This window comes from Ictidomys tridecemlineatus, chromosome 16 (genome assembly GCF_052094955.1).
Source record: "Ictidomys tridecemlineatus isolate mIctTri1 chromosome 16, mIctTri1.hap1, whole genome shotgun sequence".
Lineage (NCBI taxonomy): Eukaryota > Metazoa > Chordata > Mammalia > Rodentia > Sciuridae > Ictidomys > Ictidomys tridecemlineatus.
Genome location: NC_135492.1, coordinates 50,934,699 through 50,962,006, shown reverse-complemented (window position 1 = coordinate 50,962,006; position 27,308 = coordinate 50,934,699). Strand labels below are relative to the sequence as shown.

The 27,308-nt window shown below is 49.9% G+C and overlaps 1 protein-coding gene across 3 annotated transcripts in view; it reads right to left on the bottom strand.

The window, feature by feature from the left end:
- Pdzrn3 (PDZ domain containing ring finger 3) overlaps window positions 1-26,806 on the bottom strand; it is a 201,683-nt gene extending 174,877 nt beyond the window's left edge. Inside the window, exons 1-3 of one of the 3 annotated variants that reach the window (XM_005333884.5) lie at window positions 25,885-26,798; window positions 10,461-10,547; window positions 4,130-4,237 (exon numbers count right to left, since the gene is read on the bottom strand). In XM_005333884.5, coding sequence (XP_005333941.2) covers window positions 4,130-4,237; window positions 10,461-10,547; window positions 25,885-26,607 — 918 coding nt within the window. In that variant the 5' untranslated portion in view covers window positions 26,608-26,798. Of the gene's footprint in view, window positions 1-4,129; window positions 4,238-10,460; window positions 10,548-24,647; window positions 24,733-25,884 lie in introns of those variants that run through there. The other 2 variants (XM_078033580.1, XM_078033578.1) reach the window with 2 other exon arrangements.
- Between the last annotated feature and the right edge of the window lie 502 nt (window positions 26,807-27,308).

The window sequence follows — 27,308 nt, the reverse complement described above, 5'->3', positions numbered from 1 at the left end:
GATGGCCAAGCTCAAGGCCAGCCTCCGAGAGTTCAAAGCCAACCTGGGCAGCTTAGTGACAGCCTGTCTCACAGTTTAAAAAAAAAAAACAAAAAACGTGTGTGGTGGGGAGGTGCTGTGGTGTAACTCAGTGGTAAACCACACCTGGGTTCAATCTTCAGTATTGCAAAAAAGTAAAATAAACAAATAAAAGATACTGTAGAGAAACTAAGTTTCCAAATAGCCACTGAGTACCTGCAATCTGAAGCAGGGTCAGAAGCTGCGAAAAAGGCCAGGGGCAGCTAAGAGGTATGGGGGTACAGAGAAGACCCAGAACAGAGCCCCAAAGCAGACAGTAGGTGGGAACTTGCCGTTTGTCAAGAGCCAGCTCTGAGGCAGGACGAGAGTCTGCCCGCAGGACCAGGGCAGATGGGACACGAAGTGCCAGTGGCCAGCTCAGGCTCCCTGCGCCACGTGGCCTAGAGGGCACTTGATCCAAAGGGGCCTGACAGGCCAATCCCCAGATCTAGCACAGGCCAGCTCAGGGCTCCCTCCCAGGCCTCAGGAGTTCCCAGGCAGAGGCCCAGTAGTCGGCCATGATGCAGTCTCAGAAGACAGGAAGGGGACAGCTCTGTCCTGGCTGCTGCCTTGAGGTTTGGAGCTAGACAAATGTGTGACCCTGGTTCTCCTCACAGCCCTGTCAGTGGAAGCTTTGAAAATCTGGGGGAGGGGGGCTTTCCACCATCACAGTGATGGGTGGTGCAGGCACCAGAGGTGACAGAAGTCCTCACATGCACACAGACCCCTGCCATAAGGAATGGCTCCGTGTTGAGCACAAATTTCAAATCCCGGGAGACAGACCCGGCTCAGGGTCTGTCTCACACAACAGCATAAAGGGCTTTTCCCCAGTTGAAATACACAGAGATCATACGCTCATGTTCAAAGCCAATTTTCCCACAACAGTCAAAGTGGAATCAACCCAAGTGCCCATCCATGAACGAACTGATAAGCAATATATATCCAGACACAGGAACATTACTCAGCCTTAAAGAAAAGGAAAGCCTGAGACACGCACCACAGAGGACACAGCACCCAGTGAAATGAGCCAGACCCAAAACTGCCAATGTGGCCCGGTTCCAGGTACCCATCCAATTGATGGGGACAGGTCGCCAGGAGCTGGCGGGGGGCAGGGGGGTGGGCCAAGTTAATACTTCCTGGGTGTATTGTTTCAACTGGGGAAGATGGAAGTGCTCTGGACGTGGATGGTGACGCTGGTTACACCACATCTGAAAGAACTTAATGCCAAGGAACTGTCACTTAAAAAATGGTTAGAATGTTGGGGCTGGGGATGTGGCTCAAGTGGTAGCGTGCTCGCCTGGCATGCGTGCAGCCCGGGTTCGATCCTCAGCACCGCATACAAACAAAGATGTTGTGTCTGCCAAAAACTAAAAAATAAATATTAAAATTCTCTCTTTAAAAAGAATGGTTAGAATAGCCAACTGCATATTATGTATATTTTATCATAGATACAGAGAGAGAGAGAGAGAGAGAGAGAGAGAGAGAGAGAGAGTTAGTTCTAGAAATGTGGTTTCCCTATAAATCAAAGGAAGACTGTACTTGGTTGGGCCAGAACTCCACTGTGACCAGTTCACCACTGCGGAAACATGTGACCTGGGTGGCCACTCGGGATGCCCGAGCTGCCTGCACCGCCCTCCCGTACCCTGCAGCTGGCACCCCACCTTGTCCCCACACAGAGACACAGCTTCTGTCAGTGTCCCGTCTTCCCAAGCCATGGTACCCAGTGCTGACACACTGACCCACTATCAGAAGCCATCTCCTTTTATTTTTCTACTACTTGGCAGTCGACATTTTTACAATTCTGTGTGTGTTATTTGTGAATGTTTTTTCATAATGGCTTTAGTGGCATTTTAAAATATTTGTTCTACAAAAACTGGGGTGGGAGTGGGTGTTGGGACTGGCTTTGATGTGGCTGAGGCCCCATGTTCTGGTTCAGGAGACATAGCCCTGTCAGAGCACAGGACGACACCCGTCTGCCTCTCTGGAGTTAATATAAGCAGGATCTTGCAAGAATTCACATTCTCACGGTGGAGATCTGGCGGCTCCCCTGAAGTATGTGGTAGAAAACAAGAGCACCTCCGACTCTTGTCAGTGCTGAGCCCCCCCACCCACTCACCCACACTTCCCACACCCACTACACACACATACCAACACACACGTAAAATAATCGAATTTGTGGCCCCTGGCAATACACTCAGACACAGATGAGGTGAACCAAAGAACATATTTTCAGTCATGGGAATCACTGTATCATGTCAAAAGAGATTAGAACTTGCCTGGGAAGGGCACGGTGTGTCAATTGCAATTACGCAGAGATCCTCTCTCTATTGTGAGCACCCCCCTTCCCATCTCAACACTGGAACATGATTAATATTTTACATACCGTCCAAGAGGGGAGTGTGACTTACCAGAAACCGTACTGAACATTTCAAATACAGATCATCCCTTTGCCAAGAGAAAATCCTGCCCAGCTGTAGTTTTCTCATTTGCAAAACACAAGAGCAATGACATTCCATTACTCAGAGAGACCGGCTGTTCCAGCAGACCCTTGGCAACGGAGGTTGCACTTATCTTTCTGAACCAGAGCCTCAGAAAATGCGTTCGCTCTCTGAAAGAGTCATTTGATGCATCTGAGCTCTTTAGAAACGGGCTCTTGCCCAAGCAAACTCCTGTTAGGGAAAATCCATTCCCCTGACCTGGGGAGGAGAAAGAGTAACCCTCAAACTCGAGGCAAGAACAGTTCCAAGTTTAAGGACCCCAGTGACAGTCAAAGGGCATGCAACAATATTCCCACTGTCCTCAAGACAAAATCAAGTACCCTTTGAATACCTAAGGGACAGCCTGCAGCCACCCGCTGGCAGGAGAGACCCTTGAGCCTCCATCATCCAGGTCCCTTTCCCTGTGTGGTGCTGAAGATATGAATCACCTCCACTCCCTGCACTGCACTTGGCAGAACGGGTCCAGAGTGTTCCGTCTTCTGGAAGTTCCTTTCCCCAGAGAAGCTCATGGCCACACGCCAGGGTGACGCAACCCCACTTATGGCTTAGCTCATGGTCAAGCTCCCACTCGGTCCAACCCCACATTTTGGAAGAGGCCACAAAAGCACTGAGGAAATGCAGACACTCCACAAACGTGTCTGGAACAACAGACACCCACCGTCTCGGGGCTGTTCTCCTGGTTTCCTGTCTGATGCACTGTATCATGACCACGGCCCGTGGGCGAGTTTCTTGTGGGATCCAGGGTATCATCTTGGACACTCTTATTTGCTCTCTCCCTAATAGAAGGCCCAACATATGGGTGTACCCATTAAAACAGAAATCAAAATGAAGCCAAACAACAACAACAAACAGCAAAAAAATGTAGCCACGTACATCAAGTTTTGCAAATGGAGCCCAAACGATGCAACAAGGGATGTTCTTCCTTCAGCAACCCAGAGCACCCCTGGGACACTGCCCACATCTATTCCAAAGGATGGCATGGGAGGGCCCAGAGAGCCACCTCCCCCAGTGCAGACCCAAGCCTGTGTGCCAAAGTCTGAAGTGCAAATGAAGGGAAACCTGGCGAGGATGGGAGGGGACCCTACCCTCACCACTCACCCCTGGGTGACCAGTGACAACAGGCAAACGGCAGAGAGGACAGCAACGAGGGTGCAAAAGCCACGGTGCCCTGTGGGCTCCAGCTACAGAGCTGACACCATCACATCCCAGTGACCAATCTAAGCGCGGCCACAAGGGTGGGTGCAGCGGGGACCACCCATCCGGTCCCAACCAACATCCAGCTCTCCAACAGTTCTGCACAGAGCCCAAACAGAGCATCCGAATCAGATGCAGGCGTGAAAGGAAGGAGCGGGCCGTGAACACACACTCACCATCTGCTTCTCTATATGCAACAACTTCACACCACAGCACTCAACGCGCCCCCTGCTCCGGCGCGACCCTCAGAGAAGCACACCTCCTGCCCAGCCGTCCGGCCGGCCTGAGGCCTCCCTCCCCAACCAAGCATCGCGCTGCGAGCCAGACTCAAAAGGCAATGACGTTGGGCCTGTTCAAAGACGCTGGCCAGCATCACTTACCTCGATAATCCTGTCGTGAATCTGCAAGCCTCCTTCCTTGGCCGCCGGCCCACTCTCCACTATTCTGGACACAAAGATTCCCTCGCTGGATGAGCCATCTTGATTGTCCTTTGGGTTAAGAAAACAAAGACGTGAATGTGAGGATGGAGGGTAAAAAAAACCGCACACCCCTCGCTCATCAAAGTGGCAATCGGGTAAAAGCTGCTGGTTTCCCCTAATTGGTCTTAGACTAAAATATGCCCACACCCACGGTGAGCCATCTCAAGTACAGCAAAAATCCCGCCACTTTCAAACCAAAGTCCTACTTCCCCATGGAGCATCTTCTTCGTTTTATTCATGTTTTCCAAAATATTTTAATGCACCACCTTCTTAAATACTTGTTTGTCATGCATGCAACTGGGATTATACAATTTCAATTCTTATGCCCTTCTCTCACTTAATTCTAGAATCTTGGAGCTCTTCCACCATCAATCACACGTCCATGTCTGCCCTATTTTTCTTTTCTTTCTTTTTTTTTTTTTTTTTTTTTTGGGTGGCACCGGAATTGAGTTGAGCTACACACACAGCCCCATCCCCACTCTTCTCATTGAAGCAGCTGCAATGTGCCCCAGAACCCTGAGCAATCCAGCTGTTAGGAGCGACAGTGAGAGTACCAACCTAGATTCTAAAAATCTAGTGCCAAACACCGTTGCTAATACAAACCTAGCAATGAAAATTGTTGGTTGAATGTATGCAGTTGAGTGACATGGCTGAGCTGCCCTCCAGAGAGTGGTAATTTTAAAGGAGGCATAAGTTATTACTATTTTTCCACATCCTCACCAGTACCGAGTATCCCTGAGCTTGTCGAGATCTAATAACCTAATTGAGAAGACAGGTATCTGGGCTTCATTCTGATGTGCATCAGAGAATTCCACCACCACACCGCCCAATCCTGGGAGGTTCTCAGCTGCAGCTTCCTCGAATCCCTTTAGACCTTTGAGTGAAACCTCAGGACTGGAGCCTTCTGGGAAAGACGACACCTCACCTCTCAGAATCCCCCTTCTGCTTACAGTCGAGTGGCTCCAACATGCTTTTAAAACTCTCCCAACTCGTTCTCCAACCCCCTTCCAAACAGCACGGCAATGAATTCCCTCCAAGTGTGTGGATCACATTTCTAGTGATTAACAGATGGATTTATCAATTAAATGGTAGAAGCATGTATCGTTTCCAAACGAGATCATTTGAAAAGCAAGCTCAGGATGCTCTGCAGAAACTCCAACGTCTCTCATCACCGCACGTTCCTTCCCACAACAGCATAAGAAGATCTATTTTATAACACTAACTCTGCATATAAATATATAAAAGTGCCATGGTCCAAAAAATAACGATGAAAATACAACATTTTCCTTTTTAAACGGGAAAAAAAATTATATTCTAAAGAGGGGAAGAGATGATTATGTGGTTAAATCTACCCTTCAAATCCATCAGCAATAACCAAGGCTGGAAAAATACCTTCCTCAGTGCCCCCAAGCCCCCAACAACTCATGCACACAAGTATATGTGTTTTCTCTCTCTCTCTCAAATGTTATGATTCATCAGAAGAAACCCAAATCGCAACCTAAAATGAGCATTAAGTGCTCTTCCCAACATTCATCCCACATGACAAAGATACATTTCTAACTGCCATCTGGATTCCATCAACATTCTTTCAAGAGAAGGGCCACGGGATTACTGTGGGTGCTGTGTTGGATCAGCTATCCTGGAAGGCATTCTTCAAGCTGCACAGCGCTCTGCACGGCCCCGAGTGCTAACCCTCTACCATCTGAGTATCTACTGCCTCTCCCTCCCATGGCAGCCTAACTACTGCACTGGTCCCAACGCAACTGGGTTGCCCCTCTATGCACATCTCAAATGTGAGACAGAGCTGCACAGCAACTTCTATTTACTGAGAAACACTAGGCACCAGATATGCAGTGAGCCCTCTATGGGTGTCATTTAGTCTTCCCAATAACCACGGGCAGTAAATACCAGTACATCCACTCCACAGTTGAAAAACTCGAGACTCAGAGAGGCAAAGTTACTTATCCAAGGACACACAACTATAGAACAGCCTCGTTTGGTTTTATACTGAGGCTAGAATAATTCTCTTGTGCATGCCAGACTGAGAAAACTCAACATACACAGGCTTCAGAATTCCAACACTGCAGCGTGTGCAATATCCCGATTCAGGAACCTGAACAGCCTATTGGACCACCAAGGATTTACAAAGATGGCTGTGTTCCCTAAAAGCTGATGTCGATATATCATATGAAAAGGAATCTTTTGTTTCCTTTGATGGAACCACTTTACATTTCTTGGCTGGAGAAGAACAGCAGACAGGGGAATGAAAATTTGGCTTTGGTGTGTTTTACAAAATGCCACGCTGCACACAATTATTCTAAGAGAGACTAGAAAGATCCAACCAAAATCAGAGAGTTGGAGCAAGCAAAACCAAGCACCAGAACTGAGGCTCCACGAAGCCCGCGGGGGAGAGGGGGAGCTGGTGAGGACTAGATACAAAAGGCACAGAAACGAAGAAAACCTGATCAGGTCCATTTTGATAGATTTTTCTCTTCAAAGGACATCCCTTTATTTTTAGTTTGTTTGGCTCCTTGCCTAACACATTTTAAGTCAGAGCTATTTATCAAGTTGAACTAACAGGACTGGGGATCTGTTTTGCTGGCCTGGGTAAAAGAAAGATGAATGGGACTTCTCTCACCCCAGGTACTGGACATAGAACACCTGCCCAAGGCTTGTGCGAGGGGTCGGATCCCCCAGGCTGCTGTCACTGTGTGGGGCTGAGAGAGTCTAGGACTAGCACCCTGGCAGGAGTGCTTGGGACACTTCTGTGTCTGAACTGCCCCCTGCTTCTGTTCCCAGCCACACGTGTGCATCATGGTTCATCTCGGCTCCTTACTAGGCACCCAACGGCCTGCCAGATTCTCCAGGCCCCAGCGTGGAATACATTTAGAGTTCAGTATGCTGTTTCTGTGAATCAGGACAAGCTCTTAAAACCCACCACAGCAAACTCTCCCCTGGAGGATAGACACAGAGTTCTTGCATAAGTGGAGTACATAAGTGGAGAACATTCAGGCAATCTATGAAATCAGGACTGGCTTATCCTTATGTCACCTTTTTATAGGAAAAAGAAAAGAATGTGAAATATGCCCTTTGTTAGGCACAAAGAAGAAAAGTATTCTTGGTGAAAAGGGGCTTGTTACTGGACCAGGCTCAGAAACCAGCCACCCTGCTGGGTGACATTAGTAAGCCCATCAGGTTTCTCAACAGGAGCTAACCCTGGACACGTCTGACCTCTGTGACCTGCGGACACCGCTCTGATGTGGCTAGAACTGAGGCAGAAAATGGTCCTCCTCATTTGGGCTCTTTTAGCTGCAAAAGACTTACACATCTAACAAGTGAAGTGACTCAGTTTATTGACATTGTCTCTTAAAACTGGTAATGATGGACGCACAAAGGAAGGAGGACAAAGGGTGGCAAAGGTGATTTGGGAAGAGTCAACTGCGGTCCCTGCTGGGTAGCCTGCAAGCCTTCTGTCACCTGAAGAATGTGGATCCAAGTCCCCTGTCTGGATTCCTGGGGCCACCTGCTTGGACACAGGGACCCAGTGTGCTTCCTGGCCTCCCAAAGCTCTGGAGGGCAGATCCCTGGCTGCAAGGACTAGACCAGATTGCACAAGGACACGCAGCCTGGAGTTTAGCCAATTGTAAAGAGTCAAAAGAAGAATATGCCAAGCTGCATGATTCTACGGTTTCTTTTTTTCTTCTTCTTTTTTAGGGGGAGGGGGATTGAGCTCAGGGGTACTCGACCACTGAGTCACATCCACAGACCTATTTCCTGTTTTATTTAGAGACAGGGTCTCACTGAGTTGCTTAGGGCCTCGCTTTTGCTGAGGCTGGCTTTGAACTCATGATCCTCCTGCCTCAGCCTCCCGAGCTGTTGGGATGACACCATACCTGGTACTCCGCAGTTTCTTAAGAGTATCACAGAGATAAGAGGGAACACAGAACCTGTGTGCATGTCCCTGTGGTTTGGCAAGGGGAAGGCCCTCTGCTCCTGCTCACCTTCCTACCTCTAACGCACCCTCAGTACTAACGCTGTGTCTACGACAGCTAATGTTCATCATTTTAATGAGCACATCACTTCCAACTAAACTGCCATTTTTTAATAATAAAACCTTTTTTGTCTTTTGAAACTATAGCTTTGGCCAAAAGCTAAGTCTATAAGCATAAATCTCTTCATGTCACTCCCTGGATTATGACTGCGGTTTGGACTGTTTGGACACCCGCTGCTTTAGCCAATTCAAGCCCCAGACCACGGGACTTACCAGGCCTTTGGAGATCAGGCCAGTTTCCTTCTCCAGGCCTCTTTCTGATGCTTCCCTGCCCAGCCTCACCCACTCCCCCCCAACTCCCTAACTCGCAGTACTCTCCCTGCTCTGGGCCTCATGTGAGGTGCCAAGCCCCCACAGCAAGGCCAGTTCGTCATTTTCAAGTTCAGTGGTCTTCAAAAATGGGTAGGTGAGCCACTCATGGAGGCACACCCCTGCAAGCCCAGGGGCTCAGGAGGCTGGGAAGGCGAATCACGAGTTCAAAGCCGGCCTCAGCAATTTAGTGAGGCTCTAAGCAACTCAGTGAGACCCTGTCCCTAAATTAAAAAATGAAAAGGGATAGGGACGTGGCTTCAGAGTCACATTTGATCTTGCTGTTTAGAATCCTCCCTTGTGCCTGCAATCCGTAGAGGAACTTAACACACTGGTTCAATAGTACAGATACATTTTCTAGCTAACTCAATAAAATTGATTTATTTTATAGTTCACAGGGCTCAACTGTACCAAAGAATATGGTCCTCTGAGCCAGTGAACTCCTACGCATCCTTCAAAACTCAGCTGCAATGGATCCTCCCCAGGACACCTCCTCCTCTGGGGATAAGTGTCCCCCGGTTTGCCTAGTTAGTTCCAGCACAGATCCTACAGCAAGGACAGGGAAGTCTTCTGCCCCACCGAAGATGTGAGTCCCCATCTAGATGAGAGTTCTGTGAGAGCAGGGACCACTCCCCATGGCCACAAGGCTGGCATCTTCTCATCCTTTAGGTTTCTGCCCACGATCTTTCCTAACCTAGCTGATGGTGCCCACTGCTTCCAGAAACCTACCGTACTTGCCACCCTCCCAGCCCTCCTTACTGTTCTCTGGAAAAACTGACTACACTGACCTGCTTCTTGCCTGGTACAAACACCATGCCCACAGGGACCCCTGCTCCCTGGTGTAGCTGGATCTCCAGCCCTAGCACACAACCTGTGTGATCAATGTTTGTTTCTTGTTATTTGCTTGTTATTGAACAAGCAAACAATATATATATATTTTTTTTAATGGGCAGTGGTACCAGGGGTTGAACTCAGGGGCACTCGACCCCTGAGCCCCATCCCCAGTCCCATTTTGTATTTTACTTAGAGACAGGGTCTCATTGAAGTGCTTAGCGCCTCACAGTTGCTGAGGCTGGCTTTGAACTCATGGTCCTCCTGCCTCAGCTTCCCGAGCTGCTGGGATTCTAGGTGTGCACCACCACGCCCGGCCAACAAACTTCATTTTTCTTTTCCTTTCTTTCAATTAATTTGAGTTGACAAAAGAGCAAACGGGCACAGAAGAGCAAGAGATGGTTCACTGTCAAGACAATCCCCCTCGACAGGCGATACCCTGAAACATGTCCCTTGCTGCTCCCTGGGGGCCCTCTCTGCAGCCGTTTTCCTGCAGGTTAAAGTGACAGGGGTGACTTTGGCCTTTTTTTTGGGGGGGGGGGTGCTAGGGTTTGAACCCAGGGCCTTGCTGCATGCGAGGCAAGCACTCTACTGACTGAGCTATAGCCCCAGCCCCTGGCCTCTTCTTTCTAGGGCAGAAGCTGAGGATGAATGGGCAGAACAGGTCAAAGGAGGTGAAGACCCATGGGTGGGGACCATCCCTGACCTAGGAGGAACAGACAGAGTGGCAGCCCCCGTCCAGCTTGGTGACAGGGGGTGGCTGGGTCATTCAGTTCCATCTGCACCCCCTCGCACACCTTCATCCAGCTCAACCAAAATGCACCCCAAATGAGAAACAAAGAATGAGCTGCCATCTTGCAGAAGTCTAGAGCAAAAGAAAAAACCCTGTGTGAAGACGGTGACATGCAGTGAACTCTAATCACGGAGAGCAGAGAGAAGTGACCAGGGCTTCCAATCCTTACCCCACCATACACACATCCCTCAAACCCCTCTCCTCCAGCTACCTCGGGGAAGGGAAAACACATTTAGTAATTAACATACCACACAGGGCCGGCCACCGATGATATTGAATCCCAGGGAGCCTGAGTCCCGGTGCAAGACAAGAGTTAGACTTCTGGTTTCTTCACCCTACAGGGGACAAATGAGTCCATGTGGTTATTTACAAACAGGAAACTGAAGATAGGGATTTTCTTTAGAAGTGGACTTGGGACAGCCAGAGCTAATCATTTAAGAAATCCTTTATCTTTTAGGAAGTTTAACCAATGAAATTCCTGAAACCCAACCTCAAACTCTTGCCCTGTCTTTTGAAGATTCCAACCATGTCCAGATACCTCCTGGCCCTGGAATGACCACATAAAAATGCCCAGCGAACATCTCCTAACAAGACTGCCCTGCTGTCTGCAATGCCCCCTTCTATTGACCTGCCCACTGGACACTGGTCATCTAGATGGTGACTCTGTTCCTTGGCCCTTCTCAATGGTGGCATTCATGTTGAGACCTGAAAGGTTCAAGCGGCAGCCCCCTGCAGAAGTTGGAGCGCATGCATGGCCCATCAATGGTCATCTCTGTTGGAGATCTGGGGGGGCAGGGATGGTGCAGAAAAAGTCAGATGCAGACACAGAGGGAAAACAGAAAATCCTGAATCTTATGGAAAAGGGGGAGGAGACATTTTCACAAAGTCATTCCTGTCTAATAGGTCTGCAATAAAGAGCTTTTTAACACAAAACAGTCTGCTGGAGATTGGGCAGCACGATACCCTTTAAATCAAACTAGCAGAGGTTGACTTGGCACAAGCTCCAACAGTCAAAAAAGCAGCAGAGAAATAAAAGCAGAGTGGGGCTGGGGCTCAGTGGCAGAGAGCTTGCCTAGCACTTGTGAGGCACTAGGTTCGATCCTCAGCACCACATAAAAAATAAATCAATAAAACAATTTTTTTTTTAAAGCAGAGTGAACCTTTTGTACCACCTGTTGCTCTACAGCCTTTGAGAGCTGCAGGGAACTAATGCACCTGTGAAATATCTCCAGCTACAAGGAGGAGACCTCGCGAGAACTGAATACCAGCTGCCTTTGCTTCACTAATGTTTTCTGATTAAGCAAGGTATTAAACACTTATCAAAATGAAGCCAGATTTAAAGTTAGGTAGTCAGTGTAGTTAGGTAAATGGGGTCTAATATCGAGTGAGATCTAAAATGGAGGCCATGTTGAGAATGAATTCCCAGAAAAGTAGAGCAACTCTTGAAATGTTAATGAAGTCCCAAGAAAAGCCCTAGGCCCAAAGTCCATCCCAAAGAAATGTTAATGAACAGCCCCAGCAGATTTGAAGATAGCTCATCCCAAAGAAGTGTTAATGAAGTCCTTCCTGCCCAGATTACTTCTTTGGCTCACCTTTGTCCCAACCCTTCAGGCCTTCCCATGTACATTCCATCACCAAAAACTATAAAATGGAGAGACAACCGGATTTCCACCTCTTGGGTCCCCTTCTTCCTCCAGGACAAGTCTTTTCTGCTGTCCTTTAATAAACTTCTATTTTCCACTCTAAACTTGCCTCGGCGTGCTTCTCTGGTATTAAACTTCAACATTGGGGAAGCAAGGACTCGTCACCAGTCAACAGCGGTAACAAAAATATGAAGTTTTTTGTCATAAGCTGGTTAAAAATAACTGAAACTTACAACAAAAGATTTCATTTGGATACTGACTGCTTCCTAATGAAGCTTTTCTCTTCCACCTTTTTTGGGACAACATGGGCAACTTTTGAATGGCATGGGACAACTATGGGAGTCCCCCACAATAGCAGGCAAAGGAACCTGGTGTCTCTCCCTGCAGTGCCCCAGGGGTTTTCTGAAGAAGGGGTCGTGTATTGCCTTAGGCCTCAACATGCAACTAAGTTTCCAAGTGTTGCAAAAGAACCCTCCTCCTCTCTACAAGCAGGGGAGGGTGTCCCAGCCTGTAATCCCAGTGACTCCGGAGGGAAGCAGAGGCAGGAGGATCGCAAGTTCAAAGCCAGTCTCAGCAACTTAGTGAGGGGGGGGGAGGGAGGGAAGGAAGGAGGGAGGGAAGGAAGGAAGGAAGGAAGGAAGGAAGGAAGGAAGGAAGGAAGGAAAGGGGGGACAGCAGGCTGGGGATATGGTTCAGTAGTAAAGTACCTTTAGGATCAATCCCTATAACCCCCTCTGAAATTATAATACATTATTATTATTACTGACTATAGTTCTTAGTAATCACAGGTCATCGTGTCCTTATGACTTATTCATACACAGAAAAATAAAACCTGTTTTAAAATTTCATATGAAGCCAGGTGCATGATGCATGCCTGTAATCCCAGTAACTCAGGAGGTTGAGGCAGGAGGATCAGGATTTCGAAGCCAGCCTCAGCAAAAGTGAGGTGCTAAGCAACTCAGCAAGACCCTGACTCTAAATAAAATACAACATAGGGCTGTGGTTGAGTGCCTCCGAGTTCAATTGCCAGTACCCTTCCCAAAAAAATTTCACAAGAGTCTAACCATTAATTACAAAAATCCTCTAAAATAAAAAATGACCATTTATCCATTTATCATTGAAAAACAATGACAACAGCAAAAATCCCTTTCTGGTCTAAGAACTGGGTGTTCCATAAGAACAACATAACATTCATTTTGGAAGGATGGCTTCCTTGACATAGTTAAGAGAATTTTGATATAAAAGAGAAGTTAGTCTCCATCAAGCCATGGTCACTAACGAAAACCAGCTGAATCTTCTTAGTAAGAGCATATTTCATTGCATTTGAAAGAAACCCAATCAACAGCAGTAGCATCCACAGTCCCCCCCCACGCCAGCCGTCTCTGGAACTCATCTGAGCAGATACAAGGGCAACAACTTTCACTGCTCTAACAGAGCAGGACTCCAGCGTCCACCTAACGCTTCTGAGATGTAAACACGACCCCCAAGTCCAAGCTGTTTTTCTGCCTTGGACACAAAAAACTCTTCCCGAGTCCATTTCTTGCTTGTCCTCTTAGAGGAGAGGAGTAGTCAGAAACAACCGGGAACTCAAGCAAGTTATCTCATATCTGACATGCCTGGGTTTCAAAACTAATCAATGATAGATATTGCAGCTCCCCACTAATCCGAGGCAGATGGCTTTAGTCCGACAACCTCAAAGGAGGTACAAAGAAGAACTCACAATCAGATGATGACGCAGATTAGTTTAAAATCTACTGTGTGATAACCACTTGAAAGCAAGCATGCTGGGGGCCCGGGGAAGGATTATTGTATTAAACCGTGTTGCCCCTGGTAACAGCTGACATTGATTGGCAACCAGCATGTGCCAGAAACTCTACTGAACACCTAAATGCTTTACTACGTTTCCTCGTGGGCCCTGTCTTAGAGAGTGACAGTGTTACCATCCTCATGTCACAAAGAGGAAGACAAAGCCTGGGGAGGATGTTGTCCCATATTATGGAACCAGTTAGGTGTCAAGCTGGCACTTAACAATTGAGACTTCCCTCACTCCTCTGCATGACCCAGTTCTAGGGTGGAAGGCAGACGACCACTCCATGTAGGTCAACATCACCTTATGTCCTCCCCCAGATGGTTCAGCTGTGGAGGCTGCAAAATAGGAACTCATGTATAGGAGGGCTACCACAAGAGACCTGGGGTGGAACAAAACTACAAGCCATTTTTGTGAAATGCTTTATCTGTAATAGATGCGATCCGAGGTGCCGAAGACACCTGAACCTGGCCCTTGCCTCAGGGACCTCTAGAAGAACACATGGACAAAGGCCAAAAATGCGTTCTTCAAAGGGCTGCATGCAAACCATCCAGTTGACGGACAATGGCTTGAGAGGTGCAATTTCTGGGAAGAAAGAAGGGTCCTCTTATTTTCTACAAGCACCTTGAACTCCTCTGCTGTCCAGGAGGTTTAGAGAAGCTGGCTTTAGGTTGCAGCTTCTATTTCAGGAGTAACAGTAGCAAATCAACATGCAGGAGATTCACATGGAAGACCCACTGAAAGCTCAGTTGGGCTGATGCTCTTCATCTCTCCATCTGATTACCAGATCTATTCTATTCTCACCTCACAACCTTGATTCTGGTTTCTCCTTTCTAGTCTCCCTCCCAATAGCAATCCTAATGATGTTTAATTGTCAGAAGAATTATTAATAGATGTTATAAGCACTAAATCTCATACAACACATTCACATGCTAACATAAATATTTGATTAACCATGTAACCTGTTTCTGGGCTCCAAGTGCTTCAGGATAGAGTACATTAATATTAAAAATGACCCCTGGGTCAATTCTACCAACTGAAGAGATGCATAAATGGGGTGAGGGCCAAGGGGGTCCAGGTGCTGCCCTTCCTGCTGTCCCTACTGTGTTGATACTGGTGTCCTTCATTTAAAGGAAAACTGACCCAATGTTGGTATGTTTGGGTACTTGATCATAACCCATCTTTGCAATTTTCTCCATGACCCAACACAATAAAACAAAGAGGAGTAAGAGCCCTCCTTCAGGGGGGCAACAGATAAAGCAACCCAGCTGCCTTTTGAGACAGGCATCATATCAACTCGCCACGCCTGGAGAAACCAAGGCTCAGGAGGCTCACAGACTCAGTCTCACATAGTGGCAAAGTAGGAGGTCCAGGATTGGAATCCAGGTCCCGCTGTCTGCACAAAGATGGTAAATGTCTACATCCTGTCTTATCAGCCTCCAAAGACTGATCCTGGCAGAAGGATTAGCCAGTAGAACAGCTGTGTAATTAGGAGTTCACACATGCATACTGGATCATACAACAATAGGTGCAAAGATGAAGAGTCTCTGATAGTCCCAAGAGCACCCTGAGGGTACGATGCCCCAGGGGAAACGGCATAATGGTTTAAGATTTCGGACTTTGAGTCAGGACCACAGTTTCTTCATCTGTAGAATGCATATGGATAGAGAATCAGACAGCTTAAAATTCCCGTACATAAATGCTCCATATTCGGAATGAGAGCAAGTCCTCAGAACACAATCAAGGCGCAGGGTTGGGCTCATCTCAGCCCCCAGGCCACATGCTCTTCACCCTTCAGCAAAATCCAAGCAATGGACATTGGCTGATCCCAAATGAGCTCAATCTGTCTAACACAAGCCTGGGAGATCTGAGGCCTGAAGAGAAGAGAAGACACACTCTTCTGTCTTCTTACATCTCTCTTTGGCCTTCCACCCCAGGATCCAGCTGGAGTCGAGCCTGGAGGACAGTTTTTATTCTGGAGGTGGAGAAGACACAATGAAAAGACCAACCAGGGGGCAGCTCAGCCTGGACCTGCAGGTGGTGCTCACCAAGTGGGCTGCAGGCAGCACAGGGTCAGCTGGACAGACAACATGCCAAGGCCAGCAAGCATGTGGGCCTGGGAGCCCAGGATGGCTGACAGATGATGGCACACAACAGGTCAGAGAAACAAAGTTCACAAAACTGTGGGCTGGGCGCATGGTGCATGCCTGTAATCCCAGCAGCTCCAGAGGCTGAGGCAGGAGGATTACAAATTCAAAACCAGCCTCAGCAACTTAATGAGGTCCTAGGCAACTCAGTGAGGCCCTGTCTCTAAATAAAATATAAAAAAGGACTGGGTATGTGGCTCAGTGGTTAAGTGTCCCTGGGTTCAATCTCCAGTACAAAAAAATGAAAAACTGTGGACTTGTATCTAACCAGTGGAGGCGGAGAACAGTCAGTGAGTTTGGGAGCACAGGGTCCTGGGCACTGCCTGACACTCTGGTCAGCTCCACATTCTACCAGATCAGCCTGTCTGGATGGGCTGGGAAGAAAACAGGCAAAGAACAGAGAAGAAACAGCAGCACCAAGGAGAAGTGAGGGGCCACCTCCTCGGTAGCTTTGCCCAGAGGTGCCCCTGCCTCCTGGGGCAGGCCCCACTTCCCTAACAGCTAGCACCCAGAAGATGGGGAGCTCCCACGCAGGAGCCAGGGGTGAGGGTGCCAGGAGGAAGGGAAGTCCTATCCTGGTGTCCAGGGACATCACTATCTCCTTGCACCTGGGAGGAAGTCCAAAAGCCCCTTGGCACCCCAGATTCCACCCCAGAACCCAATTTGAGAGGGCAGCTGGGCCCTAGGGGAAGGCAGGTGTGTCTTAGGGATCTAGGATTGACACAAGACACCACAGTTTAGGTGTGAGGCGACCCCCTGAGCTCATGTGTGAGACCATGCAAGAAGGCTTAGAGGGTTGAGAGCCTAAGTAATCAGTGCCTTAATCCCTCAGAGGGGTTGACTGGGAGGTAGCCTTAAGCAAGGGAGTGTGTGGCTGGGGGAGGTGAATCCCGGGGGTGTGGCTGTGGGGTTCATGTTCTGTCTTTGTTGCATGAAGCTCTCCCTCATCCTCCTGGTACTATGCCCCTGCTGCCTTCCTCCACCACATCCTTCCTCCCCGATGTTCTGCCTCATCCCAGGCCCCCAGGAACGAAGCTGGCCATGTATGTACTGAGACTCCTGAGACCATGAGTCCCCAAATCAACTTCTCCTCTAAATTTGTTCTTGTCAAGTCTGTCATAGGAGTGAAAAAGCTGACCAAAACAAAGAGCAAGACTTTGGAAAAGGAGCTATTTCAAGACCTAACTGTGACATAAAGTCCCAAACCACCTAGGCCAGGAAGTCACAAGCAGAGATAAAAAGTTCACATCTTAGGACCTACAGCCAACGATGCTTACAATAAGCTTTGCGATCCTATTCCAACATGCAATGCCTGGATGGGTGTTAAAGTTACCTAAAACATAACCTGGCCAGCTTTCGACTTAGGGTCTGACAGTTTCAGAATCTGGGGGGGTCGGGGAGAGACATCACAACGAAAAGTCAAAGACCAACTGTTCAGTCATACGCTGCAATCAACACACACCAGGGCCATTCTCCTCAAGACTGAACGGCCCCGCGTCATCGGTGGCATCTAAATCTGTATAAATACACTTTCCAGTGTTTGCCCTGTGACAAAATCACCAGAGGAGGCAGCTCTCCGAATGCACGTAAGTTGTTAAGTGACACGACTGTTCTCAAATGGTCACAAAGACGCCTCATGATGGTCACAAAGACGCCTCATGATGGTCATGAAGACGCCTTTTCTTTTGAAGCATCTGAGAATGTGAACTGTCTTCTACCGGCTAAGCCCCTTTTCATTTCAGTGTCACTCTGTCACCTCCTCCAGACAACCCGGCCTCAGCAATCTGGGTGCATGCCATCTCCGAATCAGTGTGGTGGCTCATGGAGTCCATCCAGGCCACTGTCACTGTGGACTTTTCCTGAAATCCCTTCTTGCACAGTGACGGGTGTTTCCCGGCCATTGCTGCAGACTCACGGTGCAGACAGAGCGGGCTCGGCTGGAAAGCTGCCCAGTGGGTTCAGAGGAAAACCTCCCGGTGACCGCTGGCCTGTGTCTGGGGTGACAGGGTTCCTCTCAGCCCCAGATTATGCAAAGCTCCCTGAGAGGCACACAGCTCTGCCTCTTGACTGGTGACAAGAAAGGGCTGCATATTTAGCAGCAGCCTCCAGTCAAAAATGTGCAGAGGCGGGGCTGGGGGGCCAGGAGGGAGAGCGGGCTGCCCCAGGGTCTGCACTGAGGAGCTGGGTGTCTCCCCTGCCACACACGCTTCTGTTCCCTTCATAATGCAAACTGTGTAATTTTGAATGAAGTAGAGTAAAGTCCTCCCTGTAATTCAATCTCCAGGCCTAAAGCATGCCTTTTGGAAGGAGAATCCAGAGGAAGCAGCTCATGCCTGAGGCTGAACTTGGAAGGGAGGAGACGGTCAAGGGGAGGCTTAGCAGGCTGTATCCCTCACCCAAACTGGCTGCCACCAGACAAAGGGCACAGGGAAGCGAGTACAGGAGCAAGCAAACAAAAATAGCTTAGCCAGAGTCACAATATCTGCAAGATTGTGTAAGAATATGAACAAGCCAAACAAGAGAGTTTTGGAAAATAATGTAAGAGAAATAAATAAAAATTGCCCAATGCTTTCCAAGAGAAAAACAAAACAGAGAAACCCCTAAAGGTGTGATTTTCTATTTCTAGTACCTTGCATATTTTTGTCATCGATGCATCTGCTTTCTGGGTGGATATTCACCAAAACTACGCAAAACATGGACTCCACCAGCAACATTACCTCCACAGGCCTTGTTTAAAGTGCTGCAGGACCTTAACATGCCCACTGGATGGACTAAGGGGGGTGCTATGGTATGAATATCTGCATCCCCTGAAATTCACATGTTGAGATCCTACCCCCAAGGCAGCAAACGGTATTCACAGATGGAGCCCTTGAGCTGTGATCAGAAATTAGTGTACTTTATAAAAAGGGGCCCTGGAGAGACCCCTGACCCTTCCCCTTTGAGGAAAGATACCACCGGTGAACAAGAAGCTCCTCACCCAACACTGAATCTGCCTGTACCTTGACCTTGGGCTTCCCAGCCTCCAGAACTCTGAGACATAAATTTCTGTTGCTTATAAGTGGACCAGTTTGGGAGTATTTTAGTTACAGCAGTCCCAACAGACAGGGTGATGGGAGTTGTTGAAATTCAAATATTCAATTACCCAACCCGATTTTCTTCCCCAAATTACAAAGAAAGCGAAGGCTATGAACCGATCAGCTCTCACTTATGAGGAGGAGGGAGGTTGGCCAGGCTTTAATTTGCATGGGACAGATATGAATACCTGCCCCAGCCCTGCAGCCTGTCGGCTTCCCCTGGACCTCATAGGGCTGAGCTGCCACCCTGAGGCAGTGGAACTGGGTTGGAGGCCCCTCTTCCACCTGCTTCCTGCCATGGGAAAACAGAAGAGAAATCCAAATTCTGAGCTGCTCAGGCCAATGGGAGGCTCATGGTCAAATTGAATGCTCCTCCATTCCTCTCTAGAACAATCCAGTTTTCTAACATTTCTCCAGCCATTTTTTTTTTAATACGCACCTATGGTGTCAAACACATGGCACATGTTCCCTAAGGGCTTGGTACCACCAATTCCAGGGTCTGGATGACAACTTACACACTAGTTCAGCTCAGGACACCAGGAGCCTGCTGCTGCACCCACAGCCCACACCCAACCTTGACAGCAGGCTGATGGGACTTTGTCCCTCTTTGATCCCCACCCATAGCAAAATGCACAGGGCACCTAAAAGCGGATGTGAATGAAATTCCAGGGTAACCTCTCTGCCCAGGACTCCTGGCTGCACACATGTCCCCTCCTGGGGTCCGGGTGCTACAGGGCTGCTCTCCTGAAGGGTGTGTGTGCCCTGTAATTAGGCACATGGAGCGGGTGAGAAAGATGGCTGCCCGGCTCCATCTGGTAGTCATTTTCTTTACAAGAGTAATGATTATGTTACACCACTTCCCCTTCTTATTGGAACCGGCTTATTAGGACACCATTACTCGCGGGGAGGCAGTGACTATCTCACAGCTCAAAAAGCTTGGGTGAGCAAAGAACGGCAAGACTTGGGTTGTATTTTCAGAGGCACAAGTGGTGTCTGGTCCCGTGAATTAAAGCTCCTCAATTTAACTTTTGTATCCCAAGGAGCCACCACAGGACATAGGAAGCCAGGGACTCGGGACATAAGGTGATCAACCGAAACAACAGTATGTCTGGAAGGATTTCACTTGATTCCTACCATTAACCACCCTTAAAACAACCAAGATAAAATGTAAAGATATGAGGCACTATCCATCCAGGATACCATCTCTGTGTTCCTTCTTATTTAGTTAGTTGAAATCTCTTATAGCTAGGATCTGTCTTCCATGCCACACATTCTCTACTGGACCTTTGAAAACAGGACATGTGGCAAGGGACGAGCATATTTTGTCACCGTAGACTGGAAGCCAACAAAAGAGCCTGGGGAACATGCTGTGCATGCTACCTAAACTTCTGGACTTCTCTGTTCCCATCAGCCATGTGCAAGGTAACAGTCAGGGTAAGAGACAAGTCTACAGGATCTGAGCATGAAATAGAGGAACATATGCACAGCTCAACCCATGAGGAGCCTGGCACGGAGCCACAGTCCTGGGGAAGCCTGTGCGAATGCTGAGGGGGTTTTGCTACAGGAATGAACACTTTGCTGATTTGGGTGCTTGAGCTCTGACTTGAACTTTGGGTTCACACTTAGACTTTAACCAATCTGCTTCACAATATTCTACTGTCTCTCTCCTAAAAAGAGTGAACAGCAAAAAGCAAGGAGAAGATGAAGACCGTGTGTGCATATGCTCATCTCTGAAAGTGTGGCCCAACACTTTCATTTCATTTTAAGCTTCTTGGTCAACAGTCCAGTGCACAGATGCTTTAGAAAGATACTTACTCAAATGCTCTTTACAGAGAGGCAGGCATCGTTTCTGAACAAAGAACCACTAGTACACGAACCTTGACATTTGCATCACTCAGGTAAAGCTCATTTAACCCAGTGTGGTTGGGGATACATTTATAAACTGAATCCTAACTTTCTTTATAAACCACAGGAATGGGATAGAGGCAAAAGCCTTCGATTCTTCTAGCTCAAGTCGATTGGTTGGTTAGATGTGCTACGGGAAGGTGCCGGAGACAAGACAGTGGGTGGCACACACTCCTAGATAGGTTTCAAAGTGTCCCGACATCTGGAACATCTTTTGACACAATTGTTTATTAGAGTCACTTATCTCCAGTTCTGAAATGGAAAAAAAAAAAAAAGTTTCTGAGATTTGGGGCTTGATACAACTTGATCTGGGTGTATCCAATGGTCGACAAAGTATGCCGCCCAAAGACCTGGAAACAATTTTTCCCCAGCAGGGAGCAGGTCACAGAACAATCCCATTCCTGTTTAGTGCCAACCCATGTGGGGTTAGCAACCTGCCAAGTTCTGAGGGCTGGCAGGACAGCCCTTTTGGTCTTGAAGGTGTCCACCAAAGGAATACACCAAGAGCTTACCGTGTACATGGTAAAGGATCCCGTGCAGGGGACATGGCCCTGAATAAGACAGATCCTGTCAGTTATTCAGTTACAGCTATGATAAAGGTCATGAAGGAGGAGTGCCACAGGGAGAGGTGTGGGCACCAGACGCTGCGGGTCAGAGAAGTCTGGTCTTCTGCAGGCAGGGGTGCTGAAGCTGATACACAGGGTCACCTACATAGGAGCAAATCCTCAGTGGTGGCCCAAGGGCTGGGGGGAGGGGAGAGGTGAAAAACTTGCAGATGATACAGTGAACTTGGGAAGAAGGTCCCAGGTGCAGACAAGAGCACACAGGCTCAGAGGCGTGGGGAGCTTGGGGACACATCCCGAACCCTCAGAGACCAAGGAAACTGGAAGAGGAACATGGAGGGCAGGTGGCCAGCAGGCTCTAGAGCAGGCTGGACCTTAGGGCCACGCACAGGAAACAGGAAGGCAAAAAACTTAGTAAGGAAGAGTGAGGCCACATTTGCATCTCCAAGAGAAGATTCCTGGCACCAGGCAACGAATGAAGCAGAGGCCGGAGTCAGTGATGGTGGAGGCCAAGGCCAATTTGCTCCCCCATTTGGCCAGGTCTGGAGATACCTTCAACTCCACAGGGTAGGCAGATGCCAGGGATGGGGCTGGACATTCTATGATGTGCAAACCACCTCTCTGCATCACCACCGTGAATGCACACACCACCAGGAATCACCCAATCCAAGGTGTTAAGGGGCAGGCAGGGAGAAACCTTGGCTTAGACAGATGGATCACTTGAATGAGCTGGAGAATAGCGAAGAGGCTCACGGCATATTAGGAGGTAAGATCCACAGCACGTAACGAAAGACGGGATGAGGGTATCCACGAGCAGGAGGTGTAAGGATCAGCCTCAAACGTCTCATAATCCCAAAGAAACTTTACCCAGGATATTCCCTTTTGCAGAAAGCCAAAGAAACTTGTGTTCTAAAGTGGAATTGCTCTTACGGTCAGGTGTGTTAGGATCGGAAACAGGCCGGAAGCAAAACCGTGTAGTCACCAGGTCTGCTGCAGCCTAGACTCTGACATGTTAGCATGTCTTTCTAGACGATGGCAACCTAGCAAGTAACTGCTGGTGACGTGGATTTTAAAACCTCATCCTGGTTCTAAAATGATCAGGGAGGGGACCAGGCAATGATCAGAGGGCTGGGACGAAGTTCATGCCAAGGGCCTTGTAATGCACATGCAAGGGCCAGAGTTAGACCCCCAGCACTGCCAAGTAACTAACCCACTACATCAGTAAAACCATGGAGATACAGAGAAGACCAGCCCAGGTTGCTCTACTCACTCAACAGCCCTTCAAAGGACCAGCATCCCCAGGGAGCTCATTAGAAAGGCAGAGCCTCAGGCCCCAGGCCCGCCCTACCAGGGATCAGAATCTCTAGGGATGGGACTCAGGTAGGTTTAGTGATTCCTGCCAGGCTAAGTTTGAGAAGCACTAACCTAAACTTACATCAGGAACAGGAAACAGTGTCTGTGTGGGTTATAGCACTGCTGAACTCCAAGCATTCAGCAAGCATCCAAAAATTGAAATCTAAGATATCACTTCAATCTAATCTAAGATCACCCAGAGCTAGCCAGATCACTCATGGAATGGGTTTTAGGCTCTGGAGCCAATACGGACCGTCTTCTGAGTGTTTCTTATCTATTTCAGCTTGTAACAGAGAAGCAAACATTAGGATCTGTTAATAACAAAGAGAGAAAAAGAGGGAGGGAGGGAGAAAAAAAGAAATTTAAGTGCTTACATGAGAGGTTCCAGGCAATATCAAAACTTTTGCCTTCGGGAGGTGAAGAAACAGTGCCCAGCAAGACACAGAGTGGGCCCGAGGAAATAAACCAGTCCTTAGCCACTTTCAAGAGGGAAGACTTCTATGGCTGATGCAGGAGGAGGGGAAGCTCTGGTCAAGGGCCACTCAGGGTTAACTCTGGGACTAGAGGAACAAGCTTTCCCAAGACCTCAGCTGAGGTGGGCCACGATCGGTGTCCCGTCAGGGTCTGGGGCCAGGAAAACCGTCTAGGGCAGCTCTCCAAGCAGACCATTGATGGTCCCCATGGCTGGCACTGAGATCCATGACATGCCAAGCAGGCTTTCACTCCAGAACAAGGCCCTGCTGTGTGCTCAAAACCATCATCTTGTCTCCCAACTTAGTACCCTCGATTTCCTCTCCCAACCCAGCGGAGCCTCAAAAGCATCTACAGTTTTGATTCAAGTATCATATTTTTAATTCTGAGAGCGTTTGTCCAAACACTCCAGAAAGAAAACAGAAAGGCAAAAAGAAATAATAAACTATCTCAACAATGAACGAAGTGTACGCTGTGTGGGAGTGAATGGCTTATTTATAAATAAGTGTCACTTTAAAATGACGCAGGAAGTCTACATGACAACACAGATAGAAGAAACTCAGAGACTCCTTTGCCCTGGACCTGGCTCCTGAATGGAAACCAAGATGTGCCCTCGGTCTGAGTGACTCACAGGCTCACACCAGTTCTTGATAGCCTGTGGGGTCCTGGGTGAGCCTCGGAGCTGTAAATATTTGCCCTTCTCCTGAGCTAGCCAGCTGCTGAGGCTGCAGCTGACAGACAGGCGGGGGACAGGAAGGGGGAGGGGACGTGGAAAATTTGCAGGCCTGGCCTGGATGTGCAGAAGAGGCAGGAGGCAGGCTGGGGGAGGTCAGAGAAAGGCAAAGCAGACAAATCTGTCCCCCTCTCTACTGGGCCATCTGGAGGAGGCAGCCAGAGTGGCAGCCCATGCCCCTCCCCAGGAAAGCAAAAGCACCCAGCTGGTGAAAATATGGCTCAGGGGACATCTGACAATATTTAGAGGCATTTTTGACAGTTGCGACTGGGGAGAAAGGTCTACCGACTGGCATCGATCCACTACTAGCCAGGAAAGCGGCTAAACGTCCAGTCCGGTCCCCAGTGCCTGGGACAGCCCCCCATGACAAAGTGCTTCAGCCCCCAGACTCTGAGACTGAGAACTCAGACGAAGAAACTGAATTCAGCTCCTTCCCCTGAGTCACTGTTTGAGTTTGGACAAGTTACATAACCTCTCTGAGTCAGTTTCCTCATCCCGAAGGATTAAATGGCTAATGCACGTAAAGTACTTCCCACAGTTGCTGGCACTTGACAAGGAGTGGTACTTGTGGCTCTATTGAGAGACAACCCAACACTGGTTAAGAGCTTGAGCTGAGAGTCAGACGCACGGGGGTCTCAACATAGCCCTGGCTCCCAACAGCTGCAGCCCAGGACAAGACCCACCCACCGCCCTGAACCTCAAGTGTCTTCTTTTACAAGATGGGAAGCACAACACCCACCTCATCCAGAAGGAACGACTTAACCGCAAGCACCCAGTCTGGAGCACAGCGAGCCCTCACTCTGGCTGCTCTTATAAGCCAATCAGCCGCGTGAGGTGGGCTGGGGAGAGGCTGAAAATAACTGCAGGTGGCAGGTGTTGCGAATTTACTCTGCCAGGCATGGGGCGGCCACGGGCCAGGCCTTCCCACGTGATCTCGCCCCACGGAGAACGCTCACCTTCCCCATGCACAGAAACTGAAACACCTGTGAGGCCACTCAGCTGGCAAGCAAAAAGTCCAGAGTTTAAAAGGAGTCCCAGGTCCACAAGACCCACCCTTCTCGCTGGCTGGGGAGGGGCCCTGTGATTCTTCCTGAAATGCCCGGATGCATCCCTCAAAAGTACCGGCCTGTGTTTCACCGTTTTACCTCTCCAGGAACAGGCTTCCAACTCTGGAGAGGTCACCACCTGGCTCTAGACCAACGCGGAGGTGGCCGCAGAGCCCACAGGTGCCCAGAGGCCTCTCCCTGGCAACCATCTCAATCTACTCTAATCTGACTCTGCGTTCCCTTTGTTTTTCTGTTTTTGTACCACAGACTGAACCCACGAACGATAAACCACTAAGTCACATCACCAGCCCATTTTTTAAATATTTTGGGCAGGGTCTGAGTTGCTTAAGGCCTCACTAAACTGCTGAGGCTGGCTTTGAACTTGGGATCCTCCTGCCTCACCTTCCTAGTCCCTGGAAACACAGGCGTGCGCCACCATGCCGGGCTCCCTTTGTTTTTTCCTGGAATCCCGGTGGGATCGCGGGCACAGTTTGCCCTACGTGTCATACTTCCTTCTGTGGGTCACCGATGTAAGACCCTTGACTCCCGACCTTAAGGGAGCCCTGGCGACCTCCCTGCCCAGCTGTGGTGAGCGGCAAAACTCTGGCTAGAGTCCATTCCCCACTTACGCCCTACACTTGGATGGGGTTCCTTTAAACCTTTCCAGATCCTCTGAAGCTGTGACTACACTTGGCCCTGTGCGACCGGCCAGCTTGCAGGGACTGTGGCCTTGGGCCTCTGAGCTTAGACAGGTAAACGACTTGAACCCGCTGATGGACAGCTGTGGAGCACTGGAAGAAGAGTGAGGCAGGGATGCTTCTAGGCAGCTCCTGGCATCCCGGTACTCCTGAGGAGGAGAGGGGCGGAGCCCCCGCTAACCCCGGGTCTGGCGAAGGGGAGGAAGGGGAGCGGTGGGCCGCGGACTCCTACCTTGCCGCCTGGCGGCGCGGCCACGCAGCGGCTGAGCGAGTCGAGGCGCGCGCTATACTCGGTGAACTTCTTCTGGTAGCGCAGCGCGGTCATCTGCAGCTCGAGCTGCGCGGCGGCCAGCTGCGCCACCAGCGACTTCTCCCGCTTGCCTGCGCGCAGCGCCTCCTTCTTGAGCGCCTTGTGCAGCGCGCCCAGACGGGCCTGCAGCGCGCTGTTGTGCGCCCGCAGCGCCCGGGCGCAGCAGTGGCCTCCCGCGCGCTGCTCGCCATGGGTCAGGGGCAGCCCGCAGCCCTCCTGGCAGCGGCCCACTGGCCGCGCGTCGCACGCGTCGCGCATATGAGCCTCCACGTCCCGCCGCAGCAGCAGCTGGCCGCAGCCCGCGTGGCGACAGCGCGCGGGCGCAAAGTCGCAGCGCTCCAGATGCTCGGGCAGTGCCTGTAGCTTCACCACTCGGCCGCAGCCGCGCGCCGCGTGGGCGCACTTAATGTCCAGCTTGAGGATGAGGCGCTTGAGCGGCAGGACGTGGTTGAGCTCCTTGGCCGACAGGCGACCGCGGCAGCGCGCCGGACAGCTGCCCTCCTGCACCACCCAGGGCAGCACGCAGCCGGCGCAGAAGACGTGGCCGCACGGCGTGGTCAGAGGGTCCTCCAGGACTTTGTGACACAGCGCGCACTTCAGGTCCGGGTCCACGTCGCCATCGAAGCGGTCTAGCTCGAAACCCATGGTGGCGGCCGGGCCCGGGGTCGCCGCCGGGCGGCCGGCCGCCCCTCCCTCCCAGCGAGGCGGCCCAGACTCGCCGGCCGCGTCGCTCGCTAGCTCTCCCCGGACTGAGCCTAATTGCTCCAGACTTCCTCGGAAAATGCCCGAGGAACAAGACTCCTCCGGCCGTATTTGCCAGAGCGCGAGCGCACGCACATCCCGCCTCCGCGGCCTACTGTGCGCCCCCTGCGATAGGAGTAGGCGGCCGGGGAGAGGACGCTGGGGACACCCTGAGGCTCTCGGGGCAGGGCTGATCAGCCCCGAGCGCCAGCCAGAATCCTCTCAGGGCGCGTCGCCGCCCTCTCTGAGTTTTCGCTCTAGGGGCCCAAACTCCGGCAGAGAACCTCTCGCTGAGTTTGGAGCACAGGCGGCAACTTTCGCCCCAGCCACACTGCTCCTAGAGCCCCTTCCGGAGCCGATCCCGGGCGTTCACACCCCTTCCTCTCTCCGCTGATTGCAGAGGGCGAAAACTACGGCGGGGCCGCTATCTCAGCACTTACGGTCTTTTTTATTTATTTATTTCATTCCAGGGAAAGTTGCAGCTCAAACTTCAGATCAGCCGGAGGTTCTGTGAACCCCAGGGTTTTTAGCAAGCCGAGGCTTCCAGGACCCGGGGCGAATTTACAGGGCAACCTTGTAGGGACCAGTGCTGCTCTCCAGTTCCC